General features: G+C 35.0%; 2 protein-coding genes across 4 annotated transcripts in view; one reads left to right on the forward strand and one right to left on the reverse strand.

The window, feature by feature from the left end:
* The first annotated feature begins 1,591 nt into the window (after nucleotides 1-1,591).
* Nucleotides 1,592-8,573, forward strand: LOC106153938 (steroid 17-alpha-hydroxylase/17,20 lyase-like). The gene is made up of 12 exons (XM_086996684.1): nucleotides 1,592-1,615; nucleotides 2,498-2,652; nucleotides 2,779-2,859; nucleotides 3,383-3,487; nucleotides 3,813-3,906; nucleotides 4,340-4,495; nucleotides 4,746-4,954; nucleotides 5,705-5,833; nucleotides 6,108-6,212; nucleotides 6,763-6,897; nucleotides 7,274-7,497; nucleotides 7,915-8,573. The coding sequence occupies exons 2-12, from the start codon at nucleotides 2,499-2,501 to the stop codon at nucleotides 8,047-8,049; spliced, it is 1,527 nt and encodes a 508-aa protein (XP_086852810.1). The 5' UTR covers nucleotides 1,592-1,615; nucleotide 2,498; the 3' UTR covers nucleotides 8,050-8,573.
* An 846-nt stretch (nucleotides 8,574-9,419) lies between these two features.
* LOC106160616 (steroid 17-alpha-hydroxylase/17,20 lyase) overlaps nucleotides 9,420-17,989 on the reverse strand; it is a 52,936-nt gene continuing 44,366 nt past the window's right edge. For all 3 annotated transcript variants that reach the window (XM_086996682.1, XM_086996681.1, XM_086996683.1), the window contains 11 exons: nucleotides 16,094-16,254; nucleotides 15,812-15,892; nucleotides 14,969-15,073; nucleotides 14,090-14,183; nucleotides 13,487-13,642; nucleotides 13,024-13,235; nucleotides 12,447-12,575; nucleotides 11,962-12,063; nucleotides 11,646-11,780; nucleotides 11,145-11,368; nucleotides 9,420-10,664 (listed from right to left, as the gene is read on the reverse strand). In XM_086996682.1, the coding sequence (XP_086852808.1) occupies nucleotides 10,539-10,664; nucleotides 11,145-11,368; nucleotides 11,646-11,780; nucleotides 11,962-12,063; nucleotides 12,447-12,575; nucleotides 13,024-13,235; nucleotides 13,487-13,642; nucleotides 14,090-14,183; nucleotides 14,969-15,073; nucleotides 15,812-15,892; nucleotides 16,094-16,254 (1,525 nt within the window). In that variant the 3' untranslated portion in view covers nucleotides 9,420-10,538. The remainder of the gene's footprint in view (nucleotides 10,665-11,144; nucleotides 11,369-11,645; nucleotides 11,781-11,961; nucleotides 12,064-12,446; nucleotides 12,576-13,023; nucleotides 13,236-13,486; nucleotides 13,643-14,089; nucleotides 14,184-14,968; nucleotides 15,074-15,811; nucleotides 15,893-16,093; nucleotides 16,255-17,989) is intronic.

A 17,989-nucleotide genomic window follows, 5' to 3' on the forward strand; every position in this document is an offset into this window, starting at 1 on the left:
AATTGCAAAGTTGGTATCATTTTCTGCGAAAATGCACCAGAATGCAGTATTATACATACAGTTTTAAAAAATTTTCCACAACCCCCTCCCACACCCTCCCCCCTCGGGGGCTTAGCCCCCTCGTGTCCGCTTACTGCCCCCCCCTGGCATTTTGCTCAGGCTACGTCCCTGAAGACTGATGCTCATTTACACTTCAGGTACATATTGATGTTAGGGAACTATAAGTAATCCGTCTTTGCCCACGCCCCGCTATGCCTTATATTATCTTATCAATTGACCTTGTCATTTGACGTGGGTTTAAGACACGATGACAAACTGATAGCTCTAGTCCAAATGAAGTTATTTATGGTAGACGTCCTTAGTTCACATACACTTGTGTCTGGTGCGCAGACATATTAGGGGCAAGTAAAAGGGCGTTTGAAAGTCATTGGTTGTACAGAGAGGTAAGTTTATTATATATGTGTAGTACATTAAAGGGAAATATAACTGTGGATCCACCGAACTAGACGGTCAACAGTTTACTCAGATTTGTATAATACTGGCATTCTTATTTGATCTAAATTAATCATGATAAATGATTTTGACATTCAGGGAGGTTTTTTTTTTCTTTCCTTTTGATAAGTGCTTGTTTCGATCAATGAAAGACCTTTTTTTGTTTTATTTGAATTAGCGTTAATTCACACAAAGTAATTGTGGCTCAAAAATAATTTATTCACAATATACTTAACATATATCTACACTTACCTATAATATGTTCTGGAATGGAGCCTTAATTTAACGGCGGGTGAGAGGGTGGGAGGAGACTGACCACTCACTGGTCACCTGCGTCTTGTTAATAGGTCGGTGTTAAGATATATATATATGTAGGTACCATTGTAGTACATGTAGAAAACAAATCAATTCTCATTAACTGCCATTAATATAACAATAAAATGATTGCGACTGTTTTGATATGTTGCTTTCATGTATAATTGGAAAACCAACGAAAATACAGTCAATTGTAAAAAGAAAAAAGATGGAAAATAAATGTAAGGGATATACATTATGTAATTTTTGTCCTGAATTAATTTCAGAGCTCTATGGTCAGTGTGTCTAAATTTATATATTCTGACCACTGAGAAGCCATACATTTCCACCTGGTCCCATGTATTTTTTTAGATCAAGTCAAAGCTTCGTATTGCATTTAATTGTAATTGTTTTTGCTATGTTGCTTTCATACTCAATTAAATATATATTTAGCTGTTTAAACGGTGTGTCAATTTTGGAAGAGGAGCGGTATCTATTACCATTTTTCAGATCAAGATTCGAGTACCGTGTATATGACAGTATTTTGAAAAGTCTGGTGTTAAAGTTATTAGCATATTTTGTTATTAAAAATATTAACCAATCTCTCCCCAAAAATCTAGATGTAATGTTGTTTTTTACCGTTAATTACCAGTTTACAACGAAAATCAAAAGGATAAATAGTCTTATCTTCTCAGGACGCCCTATATTTTGACTTACACGGATATGTTTGTTTAAGTCTAACAGACGCATTGATCAAACATGGTTTTAACATAACAACTTGATCCAAACGAAATGTTTAAACAAGAGAATCAAGCACGGGGCAGTTTAGGTAAAACATCAGTTGAGCGTGTTAATTTTTCATAATTGAAGGCGTATGGACTTATGAAAAATTATGCATTTTTCAGAAGCTCAGCTTTATATACCCGCAGTGGTATTGAAACATATATATACTATATATACCTTATAGAAAGCCACAGCGCTCAAACCATATTTGATAAGAATTTTAACTGGGTAAATCTGGTTATATCCTTGTTTAAATCCTTGTTTAACTGGTTAAATCCTTGTTTTTCTTTATATCCGACCGTAGTTTTTTTTGCTCAGGATGTACATGGGGTAATGCACTGGCCCAGTGCCGGGGACTTGAATAAGGCTTCTCTCGGATACAATATGTAAACCAATAAAAACCATATACAAATGAATTTCATCCATGTGACCTCTAGACTAGATTATTGCAACAGCCTCTTGTTCGGAATACCTAATAATCAAATAGAAAAACATTAGTCTATTCATAAATTATAAGCAGCCTGTCTCCTCCGTAAAACTCGGAAGTTTTCCGCGATCTTTATTGGGTACCCGTGGTTAACTTTATTATATTTAAGTTATTATTACTTTTATAGTAGTCTTTAATTTATCTGTGTAGTTTTAATTTTATATACATAAATAACAGCACTGAGACGCATGTGTATAGTGCGGTTTTAAGAAATGGATGGTAGTAATCATTACTATTATTTTTGAGTTAGACTGAATTTAGATCTAAATGTATAGAAAATATTTTAGTATGAATTGATTTGTGAAGCAGACCCCTTAAATTAAAAAAGGAAAAGATAAAAAAAGCCTTATATATATATATATATATATATATATATATATATATATATATATATATATATATATATATATATATATGTCATCAATTTTCATGCATTCCAAGGATGATGGACGTTACTGCTGTGCTAAGTTGGCTTACTTTGAAGACTTTCTTGGTTGGCGTTATGGTGTTCCTGTTGGTGATGTCATATCTACAGAGGAGGAAGTACAAACTGCCGCCAGGACCCCCACAGCTGCCGATACTGGGGAACTACTTAGGTCAGTACAAAAGCGAATGTCATATCTGCATTTATATAGATTTATACAACTGACTTCGTTTATCCAAATAACAATTGTTATTGTTTTACACAATGTTCTTAACGGGTGTTTTTAATTTATTTCTAGCATTTAGGAAAGACAAACGGATGTTCACAGTATTCACGAAGATGGCAAAGACACACGGCGATATATTTACAGTGAACTTAGGTCGGTTCCATTCTGTGTTAACATGAATTACTTTCGTACAAGTCAGATGGTTCATACAATAAATAATTAATATTATTATGTCAAGTATGATGTACATTGTACCTTCATCAGGATAAGTACAGACTTACTGGGTAAGGAAATTTTGAATTAGAACTGGCAACACCGCGTGAAATATAAGTGAGGTAAATGAAGTCTACATGTAAACGAGGAAGTTAAATTTAGATATAGTTTGATATTATTAAGACGCCTTTGATGCTCTTGTTTCGAACGTATATTCGTATAATCAGCAGCTTTTCTGTATTCTACTCAACGCCAGGGGGAAGCATGTTAGTCTTTTGATCTGATTACATTCAGCGAAAGTCACCGCAGAGAAAATCCAAAATACCAAATACGAAATACCTACCTGTAGTAGTTTCAGTGTAAACGCACCATAAAATGAAATACATGTATGTACATTCTTTATGCATTTAAGCCAATTTGACTAAATTTTAGACATTCCTTTAAATTCTTCCATTCATTTCAGGTTTTGGTCAAACTGTTATCGTCCTCCATTCAGCCGATGTTGTGCACGAGGCCCTGGTTGAGAAAAAAGAGGTGTTTGCAGGAAGGGATAATTTATTTTGGTCGTGTAAGTATGATTCGATAAAAAGATGCAGATGCAAAACTGTTTATATCAAAACGCATGCAGTTATAATGTTTTGTCTGAAAAGCCCAGCTAATCTATCGGACTGTCAATAAGTAAATAAAATGATTTGCAATACCGCAGTTTCATTCGAAATAATTTTTGTGTAGTTAAGTTTTTAATGGAATTGAGATTTTCGAAGATATTGTTTTGAATGTTTTTTAATTAAATACCAATCTGTTATAGCTAAGATTTTTGTTTAGTTACCCACATCATACATAAGATTTATATGTATGTGATATCATAAGGATAGATTATTCCTTTTCTACAGTTGAACTGCTGTCAGGCGGATATAAAGATATCGTATTCGCTAATTATGGGCCCCTATGGACCATGCAAAGGAGGATGGCTATGAAAGCATTCAGGTAAATTAATCAGTCTTTTCAAACTGTACATCAAGGAGACCCTTTTGGATATGGAAAATATAAAGTTATGGTGATTCGAAAGACGTGTTTTTATACTGTATGGTTGTAGCAGAAGAAAATATGGACCCAGTGTGACGTGGCAGAGCCCCCCCCCCCCCACCCACCCATGAGAGAGAGTTCGATTTTCATTAATTTCCACAAGTAAGCATCGCCACAGATTTTGACTCACTAACATCAGGCTAATCCTTACCTGTATAATTTAATGGATGGTGGTCTCTCTGTTACACGGACTCCGGCACTGGTCCTTCAGAGAAAATGTCGAAACTAAATTGCTTCTGATTAAATACCACTACTAAATGACGAATTTATGTATTTTTATCTTTAACTCTTAAACGCACTGTATATAGTGCTTAGATGGTAGTCTACTTTTCAGGACTTACATAGCTAGTGACAAGCTAGAGCAACTTGCAAAGTCTTCTTTTGGGGAGGTTGCCAAGATGCTGGAAAAACAAACGGAACCTGTGGATTTGTCCGAATATATTCGCCTGACGGTTTATAATGTCATTTGCAGGATGACCTTTGGGAAAAGGTGACTTCATTTAATCTTTTATTTGAAAGTCGTGACGTCTTTTCACATTTTAAAGACAATTTACATCTTTAGGGTAAAACAAGTAGCCTGAAAATTCAATCTTTATTAATGAAAAAAAAAAAAAAAATGATCAGACGGTATCAGCTATGTTAGGAACTGATAGAAAAAAGGATGTGAAAAAAGGATGTGAAAAAATGAAAGCGCATTTCTATTTTTGTCAATGAAAACAGGTTTTTGAAAATACTTTCAGCTACAAAGTCAATGACCCAGAGTTTGTTTGGCTAAAAAACAAAATGGACGAAATGATGGGATTATTCACAGACTTCATACCAGCCGATCTTCTTCCATTTTTGAAACATGTGCCTATCAAGTCAACACAGGTTGCAAAAAGAACAATGCAAGATCTGATCGATTTCCAAACAGTTCAGGTCAATGAGCACAAGGCAACCTTGACACCAGGTATTAACCTATTATATGACCTTCATAACAACACGAATGTACATCCCTTTACCACAGTATAAAAACCATATAACCTTAGGTGGTGGATATTTTCCTGGCAACTTCTTTGCTGACCTTAGTTTATGACAGTGATTTTCCAGCCCGCCTGAAAGATGTAGGGCGACGATACACGTGTTTCATCCATCCTATTATAACACAAATGGATTATACAACTCAAAAATATAAAAAAGACATATGACACGCTACAGTCCTTTTAATTGTCTTTGTTGAAACTTTAGATAGGCCTTTTTGTGTTCGACTTTGTATATCGTCAATTTACCTACCTTATTACTTGTTGTACAAACACAATATTTTCAGGTATGTGTTCAGCATAGCATCACATTTCCATGCATCAGATATTATCCAGAAAAGAAATTTAGATTCTTAATGATATGCATCCATAAAGCGAAAAAAATATTTTCCAATTCTCCTTTAATCGATAATCCTGAGCATTTTATCAAAAATTCTTACATAACTTCTCGAGTTTTGCTATTCACTGACAAACAAATAAACTTCGGTAAAATCATAACCCCCTTGGAGAAGGTAACACAATAATATTTACAGTATCTGATTAAAATATAACATTTTATTGCCATGACTTCTTTAAATTTGGAACCTAATTTGAACTACAAGTCGTATGACTAAAAAAGCTATTGCTAACTGTTAGTAATGTTACGGTGATATGAGCTTACCTATTTCGACATTTTTCAGGAAAGGCAAGAGACATTACCGACCAACTGCTGTTGGTACGCCAAGAGCTGGACGCAGGGAGCGACGGGTCCCTGATGGAGACATTAACAGACAAGCATATCATTCAGACCATAATGGACGTGTTTTTTGGTACGTTTTAATCCCCTAATCCCATATGTCTTAACACATATACAAGTATACAGAAATCTTCATTCCTACATAATTTTATTGCATTTTTCTATTTTTTGGAACAACTTATGTAACAGTCGCACTGCGCCACGGGTCACTCATTGCAGTGAAAAGCCTATGAAAGAGTCACTAAAGGAATACATGGTACATTTGAAAAACTCATGGAAACAGATTATTGGGAAGGTCTCTTAGGGATCCTATAGCATGGGTGGTATTATTTTCTTTGTTTTTGTAGCTGGTGTCTTGACGTCAACAGAAACACTGAAGTGGACCATGTTGTATATTGCGGACAACCCGGAGATACAGGAGAAGATGCACCAGGAAATTAGTGGAGTTTTGGGTGAGGTCTCTCCCTCTCTCTCTCTCTCTCTCTCAAATGCGGTTGTCTCAGTGTGTGCATGTATCACTGTAAAAACGTCTCATACATTAGGGAACGCTCACTTTTTTAAAATAAAATGCACTCCATTTACCAACATATATAATCTGTATGCCCTGTTCAACCTTTGTATTTGAGCCAAAACGCAAGTGCCAGTTACAAAATAATAATAATAATAATAATAATAATAATAATAATAATTTATTATTTTAAGTGAAACATTGGGTACTAGAACATCGTTCTCACTTGTTGATGAGCTTGACATGTCTGTGACTTTATGTAGGGATGGTGATTTGTTCTCTTTTTCGAATACTACAAACCTATGGAAAAAACATAAATGTTATTAACTATGCGTACAAGATTAAAAATGAAAAGTAATGTTTTTTCTCAGACATAAAGGGATAAAAATCGGCCCGAAACACATCTTAGGCAAGTTTTTCGTTTTTCTAAAACATCGACATCAACCGAACTCTACTTTCTCTTAAATTTGTATCTGCTTTATTTATTTACCCAGCGGACGATCTAGACGACCTGCGTCACAGTAAATCCAAGCTGCCATATTGCGAGGCGGTTCTCCGCGAAGTTATGCGCATGCGTCCGGCTGCCCCGGTGGCTCTCGGGCACCAGGCGATTCGAGATACAAAAATTGGTAAGCCGATTGTGCACGCACTTGTTTAAGTATAAACTTGTGTGTGTTTGTTTGAGTTCTCCTCTTTTTTATTTGTGCATTTGCCCTTGCCTGAGAAACTCTCTCTGTGGATCTTTACGTGCGTGTATACTCTCATCTGTCGTTTTACACATGCATTTGTCCATGACTCCATGGTTACCTACTGTTTAAAACTTTCCTTTTGAAACTGTAAATGTTTCAATTAGCCCATTAGTGCACGACACCTCTAAGAGCATGAGGTTGTATCGAGAAGCAATATTGTAAAAATATCCACACAATAGATGTTTTCCCGGTTAAATACATATATACTTATCCCTTCAGTTTTGCCCGAAATATATCTATCATTCTTCCAAACTAGGCGATTATGACCTGCCAAAGGGGACTGTGGTATTTCCAAATTTATGGGGGATACACCATGATTCCAGAAATTGGGAGTCACCAGAAGTTTTCAAACCAGAGCGATTTCTGGACAAAGATGGCAATTTGAAACCGATTGATACCAAGATATGGGTGCCGTTCTCCTCTGGGAAGAGGAAATGTGCCGGCGAAGGTCTGGCCAAAGCTGACATTATGATGATTATGGTACGTAACCCTATATCAGCAGCAAATGTTTTTTTATAATAATTAGATGAATATATAGAAAGAAGAAGGAAAAACAAGCTGTTTCGGTACGTGCAAATTGCCCTTTTAAATGGAAAGCATTTGATTGGCAAAAATGGTAAGAATGGAAATATAACCTTGGTTTTAAATTGTTGAAAGGACAGATGGTTATTTTATTCAAAGTAATAGTGGAAAGAAAGAGCTAATAAATTTTATCAACCATCATCTAATCACACATTTTAACAAAGTGAAACACATCACGGTATTATGTGAAATGCTACTAAAAGCATTATTTTGATATATTATCGCTGTAAAAGAACGCCAGAACCAATAAAGATTACTGTATTAATATCGATCACCTAGCTTTTGAATATACACTATTTCACCGTATTTTTTCAGGCCATGTTTTTCCAGCGGTTCAAAGTGAGTTTTCCTCCAGGACAGAAACCGGATTTCGAACCTGCCATGTATCCATTTGACTGCATCCCAAAACCGCAGAAGTTGATCATAGAAAAAAGGGAAACAGTTTGTTAGCATGCCAACGAAATAGAACCAGGATGTAACGTCCATATTTTGACCTGCTTTGGTGATAGCTTTATTATTCCAAACCAAAGCTTTGACGACAAACAATGATATGAATATAAAATAAGAGTATAAGCACGTGTTAATGTTGTATATACATATGATTAAACGAGGAAAGCTGATTCATTCTATTATGATGCAAATATATATTTTGCCAATTTCTTATTTTGTAGGTTGATTAATTTGTCAAACATATAAATGCATGTATATACAGGTATACAATAGGATAAGTAGTACCGTCTCTTGGTGTTAAAGAATTCCTATGGTTAACAATTATTCCATCTTGGTGTTCAAACAAATCACAAAAGTCACCTCCCATTAAAAAGATGGCATATTCTTTCATCCGAGGTATATTATGCCATCCGCCCTTTTCAGTTGGTAAATTAGCATTACAAGTTCTTAAAGGGATAATAAATCTCCGTATTAGATGTATATTTCACAATAAAACATTGTAAACAGCTCATAGAAATAGAATATATTCTGTTTTACCTGTTTTACTTCTCATCGGACCACATGACCTTCATAGATGGCTATACTATGTAATAATCTCTTGAGAGATTATTAGAAAAAAAAAAACTTTTTTGAAAAAAAATTATAAACAGGGACTAGCTTCGAATGTAGAAATAGGTTCATTAACCATTGGTAAGCATTGAGAAATTGTTGTTTACTCTAAAAAATTAATTTTTTGGCCAAAATGAACAGTTATTCAAGTTTAATATTTATATTGCTTTTGTCAGAGGCAATTTCAGTAAATACATGTACTGCTCCAAACTCAATTGAATGCATCACCTTTCCATCTTTTAAAAATCGCTCTTTAAGTAAGGTCCCTTAAAAATAATGATTTTCAGTTATATACTTATAATGGTTTCTTTTGATATTCTAAATAAAATTTTAAAAGCAATGATTTTCCACGCTTACGCTCAAACAAGAAGGTGACAAACACTTAGAGTCGTACGGTATCTATCGGTCCATATTTTTTTAATATTCCCCTTACACAAATGAAACGTTTTGTTACTTGGCCACTTTGTCGTGGTGGAGTCCCTCCCATGGGTTCCGACTTAATCTAAGCTCATCCGTTGGTCTTCTCATTTGCCCATAAGGATGGAAAAGAACACGTATTTTATAGATATATTACATTACTTTGAGTTATCTTAGTGAATGATATTTGTTACATTGAGATAATATTTTTGTTTCGTGTCTATTAAGATTATTTTGTTTTTTTCTCTGTCATTTTACCCTTCTTTATTATATTCTATGTTTCCTCCTCTTTGACTTAAATGTTTGAAAAGTGACAAAATAAACAAATGAATTGATGCTAAGTGACCTGTTTTCCAGCTCTTTATTTCAATTAAAAATGGCAATATGAAAATTGAAGTAAACATATTATATAATAACTATCACCCTATATTCGGCTAAACTAGAGCGACAGGATACCATGCCACCATGTCAATTTTGCACCTTATATAAAAGGCTGAATATAGCAGAGGGTATAGCTTTAAATAATCCACCGTTATATGCATAATTTTGGAAACATTTTTCGCACCTCTGCACAATGTCAAGTCCTATCATCACCAAAGCAGTACAAATGTTTGAAAGCGCCTTCTCCTTACGTCTTGCTCCCACATACCAGTGTGGCAGGAACGGTAGTTCTTTTCATGGAAGTCCGGGGTCCCATATGGTTAGTACAGGTTAGGTTTAAGTGGGGTATTGGGGTCAGTATACAGGACGAATGTCACCGGTAAGGAGAAATGGAAAACGGACTACGGTTCCTAGCGGAGCTCCATTCCTGTCACACCGGTTTTAAATATACGTATGGCGCAATATGACCTAAATTGCACAGGTGTAATATATAAACGTCTTGGAATTTAATTGTCACACTGGTTTCAAATTTGAAAATAAGACTGGCCTAGTAATTATATTTAAAAATAACATTTTGTGTTGGTGATAACTATCAGAGGTTTGTCAGGATAAGTAGGTATCCCGAGATGGAATGTCCCCGCCCACTGTGAATAAATTTTGAAACTTGCTCAATGTTAATTATTTTTACGTATGCCCCAATGGGGTTACTGAAAACATTTCCACATCGTCTTAATTCCAAATCGGAATAATTTTAAGACAATACATTGTTAACGAATTAGATGATCGGAAATATCGCTTATGCTCAACGACGTCCCCCCATTTATGGATGGTAGCCTATACTAGGGAAGAGCACGATGCGCAAATGAGAAATTAACTCGCTACCAAGGTGAAACGATGCTTTTCTCAAGCCAGCATGTAGCGCGTGCCTTGCCAAAATAAGCTCTTGTTGCCACGGTGAGACGTAAACATCGCTTTATCCTTGGCTGTTACGTAACCAGTTAAAAACCTTAATCAGTAGAAAAATGCTTCCAAATTACAATGAATAGCTCCAAATATATTCACTTTGTGCACTGGCTCAAATACTATTGTCTTTTCTTCACGACTATCTTCTGAGGTTTAGGCATGCATGCCAGTTCTAACATTGCAGGCTCGAAGTCGGGTTTTTGTCCCGGCGGAAAGCTCACTTCAAACTGACGAAAGAACAATATCTGTAAAATAAATAAATAAACGTTAATACTAAAGAACCGAAAAATAATACAATTAAGCATACAGATACAAGTCAATGTTTTGAAGGACTTTAGAATGCGGTCACTGTCTGTAAACAATACTAGTATATATTCATACTTATGTTTACAAATCGCCTGTTAAATTCATGTGCAAATGGTCACCTTTGAAATTAGAATGAAATGTTCACTAATGGTGGCTTAAATACAAATAATGATGGTAATATTGGTTACGGAACTACTAGCATTACCTAGTACCCACGTCAGTAATATATATCAACAACATGAAGCATCATTCGAAAGGGTCCTATTTATTATGAAAGTAACAGTATGAATTGCCAATTAATTCAGAATACAAAGAAATTCATGTTTGATTTTTTAGATTCTCTTTCCTAAATTTACACGAAATGTGCCAGATTGTACCTGATATAAAGATATAATACAATTGTGTTGGCTTCTACCCACCAAAATTGTCATAATATTTGTCCTGGCAATTGCTTCTCCCACACATTTCCTCTTGCCACTGCTAAACGGCAGCCATGTCTTTTTGTCCAACTCTTTCAAGCTGCCATCTTTGTCTAAAAACCTTTCTGGCATGAAAATCTCCGGCGATTCCCAGTTTTTCGGGTCATGGTGGATTTCCCATATGTTTGCAAAGATAAGAGTATTTTTCGGGATATCGTAGCCACCTAGGAAGAAAGTTAGATATGTTACTCAGTGGTAAGCAAGACGTACTTCACGCATGCGTGAATTTTTTTCACCGTCATCTTCTGAACCACCTCGGTCGGAGGCAACTATTACCTGCTCCAATGGAAATGGCGCTAGGGCAGACCTGCCCATATTTTGGGCTGTCATTCTCAATTTGAAATTATTGAAATGATTGAAACAACATATGTTATATTCTCAAAGAATATTCGATCATTTGTAGCAAAAGTATACATTCAAGCAAATAGGTTGATGTCTGACCTAGTTTCGTGTCACTAAGTGCTCTATGAGGTATAGCTACTGGACCAGCAGGACGCATGCGCAAAACCTCTCTCTGAACTGCCTCGCAGTAAGGCAACTTTGTTTTGCATTGCCTAAGATCGCAGAAATCGTCCCCTTTGAGGTGAAAATAATAAATATTGAAATAATTTCTTTCAAGATGCAAAAATCACATTAAGACATTCAAGCATTATAAAAAAAGCATTTTAAAAATGAAACAGTGTTTTCTACATTTTTGAAACAAGCTGTCATTGAGATATACTTCAATATGGAAAAGAGAAAGTAGAGAAACATTTACCTAAGCTGTCTAATTCTTTGTGTATCTTTGCCTGAACCTTTGGGTTATCTGCTACATACAAAACCATCCATATCAACGTGTCGGATGTAGTCTGGGTTCCAGCTACAAGATATCATTATTTTCTGATAAAACAATCAACTAGCTATTGCATATTGCTATTGCTTTGGAATGGTTATTAATTTCATATTGGTCGCAGTATTATTTGTACATAAATAATCATAAAATTTGAGTCGACAAGCTCGAGAAAACATTGACTGGTACTTTCTTTTATTAATAATAATAATAATAATAATAATAATAATAATAAATTAAAATGATCATGTACTCATGTACCTGGTATGTGGATGCTAAATATTGTCGAGGTGAACATTTAACGTATCAAGTAAAACTGTAGTTATAACTAAGCAATGTAAAGTTTTACATATGAGTAATACATCATATGAAAGTGCCAAATATCTTTATGCTATCTTAAGTGTTTAACATACCAAAGAAAATATCCAATATGGTGTGAAGGATGCGGAGGTCAGAAAGCGACTCCTTGACGTCGTCATCACTTTCAGCTGTCAGCTCCTCTTTCAGCAGCAAAAGGTGGTCAGTGATGTCTCTGGCCTCATCTTGAACGTGAAAAAGTTATCCTAGACTGGGTTCCCATCCCAAGATCGATCTAACAAAATCGCTCTATCTTATCGGGGTTTCTCGCTAAACTGCTTTCAGCTTTAGTGGCTTAGATGTCTGGTACTCTTGTTAAAACTGCTAAACGATATTTAATTACCCCCTATCAGCTTCAGTAAGGGTGACAGACATCTAAGCCGCTATAGTTAATTGCAATTAAGCGAGAATCCCCTTGGTACGATAGGGTCTGGGAATGGTCTCTTATATACAACTATCTATCGGTTGAATGAACTTAATTTTCAACTGAAACAGATTTGTTGGAAAAAAAGGGAATATTAAATATGCGTATGTAAAGACGGTAAATCTTACACTATCATTCATCTTTTCTTAATCAATTTTCAAAACATCAACTCTGATCATCATCTTCTTTACATACAAAAATTTACAAACCCAAATTTAACGATCTTTTGTGTCCTTCCAATTTGACTTTCTGAAAATCAATCAGTCCCTGCAAAAGCCGTTTCGCCGATAGGGATGATGGGATAGGGGCATGCTTCAAAACGGGGATGACGTCAGAAGGAATGATACTGCCATATACCTTTTCCATGCTTTCGTCCAAGGTGCTCTTCAACCAAACGAACTCCGGTTCGTTTATTTTGTAACTTAAATGACCATGGGGTATATACATGAAACTTGACCTCGAAATATAAAACAACTACTACGAGGTACAAATAATAAGTAAAATCAGAGTGGACGACATTCATACGGTTCATGTTTTAATCGATATTCCGCTAACCCCTGTACAAAGACGTACAAACGGCTTATGTTCGGGTAGATATGTGATATAAGCAGTCCTGATTACTATTACTTTTCAAGGGTATATGTAGTTTTAAGTTGCCATAGATTAACCTACACTTTCCCATAAGCCATTCTGCAGACAATGTTGAAAATGAGTAACCGCATGTAGACATGCATGTCAAAAGGCTCGGTCTCCTTCTCAATCAAGGCGGCGATTTCATCAAAAGCAGACCTCGTGAACATTTCTAATTTATCACTAGCTACGTAGGTCCTGAATATGAAAAAAGAATATCATAGATAACCCTAAGACCCATAGTTCGTTCATTTACAACTGGAAATATTTACAGTTCAGCCCAGAAATAATGAGACGTTACCAAAAGTATTGTTTAAGAACTTAACTGGTTACTTTCTATGAAAGTTTTGTATTACAATGTATGTTTGCTCATTGCGTTATCAACAGACAATAGTTTATCATTTCATTACAGCATGGGGTGTTATCACCTGTCTAAACAGACTGTGACCACAAAGTTGCCTGCTCTAATACCCTTTAATTATCACTGTTAACTAAATAGTTACTTTTGGTACATGTAACAAAAGGTAGCAAACAGAAAACAATCTGGAGCGTTCTTTCAGAGCTCAACTGAAAGCGAGTTAAAATCTATTAAGAACATTATTAAACTGGCTAATTTGTGTCACCAATAGAATTCGATCAAAGTACCTGAATGCCTTCAACGCCATCTGCTTTTGTAGTCTCCACACGGGCCCATAGTCACTGAAAATTAAATCTCTCTTTCTTCCGCTGAATAGCTCATCTGGCAATATGATAAACATCATTTCATCAATAGAGAGGAAAATGCAGAAACCTGTACGTATAGACTGACGTGAGACATTATTCATATTATCATACCCAAACACTGGGCGTTTTGAATAAAAATGTATATCTATGGCTTTAAATTAAAAGGGCCGGCTTCTGAATATACGTAATTACATCCCTTCCCTCAGAATTTCTCAAAACCACCCTTATTAAACGCGTTTTGAATATGCATCTACGTGATTTACATGTAACTTAAATTAAGAAAGGACAGAAGGTGGAAAATCAAGTAAAATATTCTTAGATGCATTTGTGCATATGTGAACTAAGTGCTGTTTCCCTTAACTGTTGTATGTTTTCAAAATAGCTGAAATGCAGTTTCTACTCAAATGATACCTTAAGTTATAGGTTTGAAATTGAACTGTGAAATTAAAAGTACGTTATTGTTCACTCATTCTGTTATTCGATTTGAAATTTAAAATAATAATGCTCGGTTTGTGAGAAACCATTCGAAATGTCACTATGGAAAAGATCTTTTCTCCGATATCAAATTTCAATGAATAACACGACCAGTTTTGAACAGAACACTTACGGCAACAAAAGCTCTGTTAACTCCCAACCTGCAAACCTTTATTTATACTGTTTAAACATGTCAAAAGTGGACTCAGTATTTTAAAATTGATGTATTTTGTGCAACGTACCCTTTTATTTAAAGACACATAAACAATATCAATAGATTGCAAAATAAAGCATGTGTACAATGAGATCAATATAACTGATACATACACTTCCAAGTCAAAACGCCTCTTCCTGCGAATGTTTCTTTCTTCTCAACTAAAGCCTCGTGCACAATATCTGCAGATTTTAAAATCACGACCGTGTGCCAAAAACCTGGAAATTTAATAATGCAGAAAGTATAAAGTCCATATGCTTCCAAACTGTGCAAGTCAATGTTAACCCTATAAGCACCTAAAAAAAAAAAAAAAAAACAATGAAAATGTAAAACCACGCCATGTTAAATAACGCACTAAGCAGAAACTGATATACATTGTTTTTAAAAATCAAATATATCGACCATAAATGCCCAGCCTAATCAATTTTGGTCGATATATGTACTTAAAATACTTAAAATCCATTCGCGGTTTACTTTAATGTATATCCTTTGGAATTTCTATTGAGGCTATGAAAAATGTGTTAGGGTTTTCATTACTTCAGCAGCTTTAATGTGTCACACATATCATATGTGAAATGTAATAGGATGTAGATGAGTTTCTGTTAGAAAGCGTAGTATATTTTAATGCTGATCAACATTTTGGTCAAGAATTGTTTCAAAGAAATCATGGTGTTTTACTGTGATTTGTTCAAAATTATCTACTTTTAAATAAGGCAAAGGGAGAAGACAGGTTCTTCGAGGTCTCACACTGAAAATCTTCTCTGGAAACAGAGCAAAATCAAATCTAAAATCCATTAAAAATGTCCAGCAGACCTTACGAAGTCTTACTGTGAAGATTTCCCAATTGCCACCTCACCCTGGTGCTAGAAAACCATAAAGCTTAAACCATTAAGCATAGTATCTTAATGTATTACATGGTGGCACAAACGCAACAATAAACGCCTTATTCTATTTACCTAGATCAACACTGAAAAGGTCACCAAATGATTTTCCGAGTTTTGAGAACACAGAATACAGTCGGCCATCATTTCTGAATGCTGAAATAAGATACGCAAATTTTATTAAAACATAAACATTTAAGTACATCAAAACGTGCTCAGTTTGATACGCAGATTTTATTAAAATATTAACATTCAATCACATCATACATGATCAACCAAAACATCATATTTTAGACACGAAAAATGTCCCAATGTTTAACTTTTTCTGGAAGTAATGGTTTACAAAAAAGCTCTCACCAAAGTAACTCCCCAGTATTGGCAGCTGTGGAGGTCCTGGTGGCAGTTTGTACTTCTTCCTCTGTAGATATGACATCACCAACAGAAATGTGGTGATCCCGACAACAAAAGTCTTCACAGTGAGTAAACTAATTATAGCGTCAATATCCATTGTCCTCAATCTGCAAAAAAAAAAAAAAAAAAAAAAAGATATATTTAACCTTAAATCTGTTTCACAAAAGAAATCTTTTCTGACATAAGACAAACCATTATAGTATCAATCATTCCAGTTTAATAAAAAAGTAATCGGTAATTTTTCAGGCCAATTAATATTAAATTCATTTCAGTGAATGCTTGTACTAAATTACATCAAACGCTTGGCTTACAATTTTATCCCAAATTAAGAAAAAGGCGTTTTTAGGACAGACTAATACATTTAAATGGTTGATATTGGGAGCCATTTTAATGACAACATATCCAAATCATTGCATCTTCAGATTGTTCAAAACAACAACATGTCCATTGTTATGCGGAACCCTTATATACAAAGAAATGACAGCGTAATGATAGCGCTTCTCTCTCAAAATTTGATCCGACGTTAAAATGGGTAACGAGACATTCAATTATCTCTGCCAGCAAAGGAGGTCATGTAAATCATTGGTGTTGGTTTGTTTGTTAACAACACATCTAAAACTTTATGCACAAATTTTGATGACATTTTTCTAGAAATTCACTGAAATGAAAAACAAGCATTTACCATTTCAACTTAACCTGGGTCTCCTAATTTTTTTCATAGGCACTTTAATTTATTATACTTACATTTCATGTCAGCAACTTTAATTTGGTATTCTTTATGCTTATAGCGGAAGGCTGCAAATCGGGGTGGATACAATGTAACAAAGGAAACATAAAGCTTTGACCTTGATATAAGCAAGGGCATTACGTGTGGAAAAGAGAAAACATGTCTTACAAATCACCATGAATCTTTAAAGCTGACAATACTTAATACCAATAACAGTACAACAAAGAACAAGTTCATGAAATCTATATTAATAATATATCTCAACTATTTACGAGAGGTCTACCAGCTGTTACAAATAAAAAAAGAAAGAAAGAAAGAACAATAAAATACACCTGCGTTACAAATATGACGTTTTTACCTCTTAAACAAGAAGTATATACAAGAAATATAGGTTACCGGCAAATAAATGGCAAGAACGGTTGATGTCATAGCGGAACGTGGTCTACGTCGCGCACCCCCAAGCTCCAGGGAGAACTTGAAACAAACCTCTACACTATAGCATTCCTTTGTCGTTTCAAGTTACTCAGGGTTACTTGGCGTTACTCCGACGACGTTTTTGTCGTTCACCTGCACATACAACTGGGTAAAGACGAAATCGACACTGTCTGACAATCTGTATGACTGTGTAACGCTCTATTTCAGCCTTCGAAACAGTTTAGAAAGAACTGTATTTGTAAGACACATTAATTCAGCGGCACCCTAAAGTGCTGAAGGTGAAACGCTGAAGCTGTTCACGCAAATGTATATATTTTCATTACAAATGTGAAATTTGGATATATTAATCAGGACATATGACAAATATATTTTTATTAGATACCCTGTTTTCTATAGTTAATTTATCCGATGAAAGTGTTCATTGAGCATACAGTGTAATAGCTTTTTTTGCGTGGGGTGGGGGTGCCTCGGGGATTATTCAAATATATTATTATTTAAAATTTTGACATTTTTTGCATTATTTTATCTTTATATACACATATAGCATATGTATGTGTGTTTGTGAGTTATACTTACAAATATAGAGAAGTATATTATTGACAGCATTCATATTATTATCTTGTAAATCATTTACCACCCTCAAATAAATGGGGGGGGGGGGGGGGGGGTATAAGCAGAAA

This window comes from Lingula anatina, chromosome 10 (assembly GCF_051362555.1).
Source record: "Lingula anatina isolate TDL-2025a chromosome 10, LinAna3.0, whole genome shotgun sequence".
In the NCBI taxonomy this organism is placed as follows: domain Eukaryota; kingdom Metazoa; phylum Brachiopoda; class Lingulata; order Lingulida; family Lingulidae; genus Lingula; species Lingula anatina.